This window comes from Carlito syrichta, unplaced genomic scaffold, assembly GCF_000164805.1.
Source record: "Carlito syrichta isolate Samal-C Ts95f unplaced genomic scaffold, Tarsius_syrichta-2.0.1 Scaffold115573, whole genome shotgun sequence".
NCBI classification, from domain to species: domain Eukaryota; kingdom Metazoa; phylum Chordata; class Mammalia; order Primates; family Tarsiidae; genus Carlito; species Carlito syrichta.
The window spans coordinates 10,504-14,827 of NW_007059669.1; the positions used below are offsets into that span (position 1 = coordinate 10,504).

General features: G+C 55.1%; 1 protein-coding gene across 1 annotated transcript in view; it reads left to right on the forward strand.

Moving 5' to 3' along the window:
- Window positions 1–257: 257 nt before the first annotated feature.
- The window catches only part of LOC103274917 (coiled-coil domain-containing protein 74A-like), a 7,273-nt gene continuing 3,206 nt past the window's right edge, over window positions 258–4,324 (forward strand). The window contains exons 1-3 of the mRNA XM_008072332.1: window positions 258–501; window positions 1,611–1,655; window positions 2,975–3,034. Of these exons, the coding sequence (XP_008070523.1) occupies window positions 258–501; window positions 1,611–1,655; window positions 2,975–3,034 (349 nt within the window). The remainder of the gene's footprint in view (window positions 502–1,610; window positions 1,656–2,974; window positions 3,035–4,324) is intronic.

Here is a 4,324-nt window from a genome sequence, read left to right on the forward strand (position 1 = left end):
CCCATCGTGCTCCCGGGCACCGCCCGGCCTCCCGCCTAGTCCCTCGTGCGCCCCGGTCTGGCCCCGGCTTCCCGTCACGCCCCTCGCGCGCCCAGGTCCCTCCTCGGCCTTTGTTACGCCCCTCGCGCTCCCAGGCCTCGCCTTGTCCTCTGCCACGCCCCCTCAGTCACTCCTGTTTCCACGGCAACGCGACGCCAGGTCAGGGCAGCCAGGTCACCGAGTGGGAGTGCGGCTGCGGCGGAGGTGGCCACGGCTACATGAGCGGGGCAGGGGTGGCGGCGGGGGCACGATCCCCCAGCTCGACGACCCCGGGTTCCCGGGGCACGTCGCCCCCGCGCCAGCGTTCATCCCTGGGGCCGCACAGCCCGCAGCTCGGGCTGAGCGACGCGAAGAAGCGGGTCCTTGACCTGGAAAAGAGCCTGCAGTTCCTGCAGCAGCAGCACTCGGAGATGCTGAGCAAACTCCACGAGGAGATCGAGTACCTGCAGCGACAGAACAAGGGTGAGGCTGGGTACCCTCCTGGTATCCTGAACCCTCCCACGGCCTGCAGCACAGAAACGCACAGCTCATTGACTTCGTACACACTCTGGGCTTAGGGCAGCAAGCCCCACGCCGAGCCCTGCCACGCTGCCCGGCTCTTCTCCCAGGATCCAACTAGTGGGCGGAGCCCTCCCTGTCCCCTTGTCCTGTGGGGAATTTCAGAGGCACCCCCCCCACGCCACCACCCCTGCCCTCCCTCTACCCCTCTCCTCTCTAGGCAGGGTCAGGCCTAGAGTTTGTTTTGTTTTTTAAAAACTTTCACAGTAGTAAAACATATTTGAGAAAGTGCGATGTACACACAGCTCAGTGAATTTTCTTCAATTAAACTTACCAGGCCAGGAGCACACATGGCCCACCTTTTTCTCAGGCTGGGGCTTCCTAACTGCACCTCTCAGCGGCTCCTCACTCCCATAGACCCTACATGAGCAGAACTTGAGGCCTTCAGCAATGTGATTGCTTCCCATCCCCCTCTCCCCCTTTTAACTAGAACTACTCTGTGCAGACACAGAAGCCTGCTGCCTCAGTTTCTCTCTTCCTCATTTCTGGTGCTGCCTTACCTGAAATGCCAAATATTTCATCACTGGTCATCTGTTATGTCAAGACCCTCTTTTCTACACTTTGTTGAGTTTCACCCTATTCCCTGATGCCCAAGTCACACCTGGCCAGCTCGGTCCAGTCACCACTTGATCATGACACTGACCTCATTTGCTCATCCATGACCAGGGGCTCCTGGAGGGGCAGGTCATCTTGACTTACCTCTGTACCTCTGGAGCTCAGGCCCAGCCTGGCAGAGTGGTCATCCCATAGACATCTCAGATGGGGGATGACAGGCTGAGTGTGATGGGCAGGGTTCTGCCTGGAGACAGCCAGAGGCATTCTTGGCCTAGGGTGCCCACGGCAAAGGCCTGGTAGAGAAAGCAAGTGGAACCCATGAGGCAGGGTGCAGTCTGCCATGGTTATGAACCAGGACTTGGGTTCACCAGGGAGGGAGTGGCCAGGGCAGGCCAAGCCTCTTCTCTCCAAGGAGCGTGGCTGCAAAAGTGATTAGGAGAGCATGTGCTTGCTTTCAGATCTCCATTACAAGCTCATAATGAATCAGAAGCCACAGAAGAAAGGTGAGACTGAGGCCCTTTGGTGCCAGATGGGAAGTTCCTGCTGTCCAGAGCAGCTCCTCCAGACCACCCATGCCCACCTGGCTGCACTGGCCCCTACAAGCTAACCCAGTGGGGAGAAGTTCTGGGAGACCCAGATAGATGCCATTGCCCCCTAGCCATGACTAGGTGACTTTTTATAGCCAATTAGGCAGAGCAGCGGGGGATGGGGGGTGGAGGGTGGAGCTGCCCAGAAGACTCTTCCTCATCTAAACAGAGCTCCTGAAATGGGTGGGAACCCTGGCCCAGCCCCTGTTCTCACTGGGGTCTCACTCCCTTCCTGGGTTCTTTCTCTTGGATTGCTTCTACAGCCTGCCCAGTCTCCCCAATCCTGCGCCATGTCTGTGTCTCTGGTGGCGGTGAGACAGGATGGTGGATCCCTGTGCCATTACCCTGCAGCCCCAGGGCTCATATGCCATAGGGGATGATATGTGATTCTGTAGGACAACTGAAGTATGATCACATCAAGGTTGTTTTGACCTAAGTGCAGGATTTACAGTAAGAACTTGCTCTTGTACAAGGAACAATAGATAAACTGGAAATCTTAGAGGCCTTTCCAGAACTGGGGTTAATCAGAAGCCAATGTGGCAGATTAGCATACAAGATGGAGTTGTTTTAGCCTCCACACTTGGGGACTGCGGAGTAAAGAAGCAGAGACTCAGGACCTTCAGCCACTTGTCCAAGGCACTTTCTCATCCAGTGGTGACCCATTTACCTTGCCTGGCTACCAGCCAGCCCAGGGACCCTGGTTTGAGTTATTGGACTCCCCCTTACATTTGGGGCCAGCTCTCAAATGAGGGGACCATCTGAATGGTGAGCATCCTGGTCTAGGCAGTGTCCAGAGCTGTCCCCTCCTGGGAGACATGTAGAGAATGGGGTACCGGGTGAACCCTTTTCTAGTGGGCACAACAGCTCCGGTGAGCTGTTCTAGGAAAGTGTGGCCCAAATTAATAGCTCCAGCCCTGCAGTGCCTGGGGACCCTGATGGGACACCAGGAGAGATCATGGTCTCATTTAGGACCTGTGACTACTTTGATTCTAAGTCCCCTGCTTTCTGGATGGCCCCTCAGAATCCAACCTTCCAGTGGTTTCTGATCCCTTGGGTGTTTGTTGGGTCTGGGACTGCCTCAACAGTGTAGGGTAGAACAGGGAGGACACAGCTCTGTTAGGTTGGAGGTGGGCCAGGGCCCCATGGAGGCCAGGGGTGAGCACTGGCAGAGTCATGGGCAAAGCTGCCAGGGAAGCTGCTATTGTCATGGGCCAACCACTGTGCACTCTCCGTAGGCAGCCTCTCCAATTCAAGCGTCCAGACCATCAAGCCCATCTTTAATTCAGCAGTGTCAGGTAAGTGGGCCAGCATCCTTCATGTGCTCAGGAGGTTAATGCCCCACTAGAGCCCTAGCCTGGGTGGCTGGCTAGGGGTGCTATGCAGGGAGCTGAAAGCCCTCTGTTGCCCATAACCTATGGATTTGGGGGTGAAGGGGCAGCAAAGGGAACCAAGGAGGGGCACCCCCAATTACCCTGCAAGCTGAAACCACCAAGAAGGTGGTGAGGTGGAGTGGGTCAGAACTGTGGGCCAGCTGGAGAGAGTCCTTGGGGGGAGGCTACGGAAGTGAGGCAGGGCCTGGCTGACCACCAGGGTGCGAGGTGGCCAGGTGCTAGCAGTCAGGACAGACCTTACTGGGTGGTCTTTTACAGAAGGAGTCCTAACCACCCGGGCAGCAGACTGGTACCTGTCAGACCAGTAGAGGCATTAGATTCTCACAGAAATGCAAACTATTGTGAACTGTGCATGTGAGGGATCTAGGCTGAGTGAATCTAATGCCCAATGATCTCCTCCCTGCACCCCCCGACCCCAGACTATGGAAAAATTATCTTCCACAAAACTGGTCCCTGATGCCAAAAAGGCTGGGGACTGTTGTTCTAGGGAGAAAGGTGTGCCCTAACTGCTTGGTCGGAGCTCTGCTTGGCCTGTGTCGCCCCATGCAGGCAGGACAGTGCCACCCATGGAGCCCTGGGTACGTGGCATCTTTTGGAGGTTGTGGGATCAGAGAGCCTCTTCTCCCCATCCCGCCTCCCCTATGAGGCTGGGCATCCTCATCAGCAGTGGCGCCTGCCTTTTCTGTGGAGGGCCCAGCAGACAAAGGGCCTTGACCTTGGAGAGGAAACCATGCTAGCTGGGACCTAGGCCTCTTGCGCAGTTTCATTTGACCCCAAATGGGAGCCAGCTTTGTTCCCAGCAAGTGACTCCAGCTGTTTTCTCTCATAATAGAAATGAGAGGCAGAGTCTGGGGGGGAAATGAGTTTATTTCTGCAATCGGATTACAGGGAAAGGGGCTGGTATGGTCAGTGAACCCCCTCAAGGCAGTAAAATTTCTTTCCATATTTATGTCCCACAATTTTTACCCCTCACCCAGAATTGTTTTAATCATTTCAGTGACTACATGCATAACTCAGTGTCGCATTTTGTTTCAAGGTTTTATGGGAGACATTTGAGTAACCCCTTGCTGGTACAGGCTGCTCTGTTGAGCTTAAATGACCTGGGTTATCTACAAGACGTATTTTAAAAATCACATGTGCTGTTCTCTAATGTTTAAGGCAGCACATCCTTTACTTTCTTTTTTTTTTTTTTTT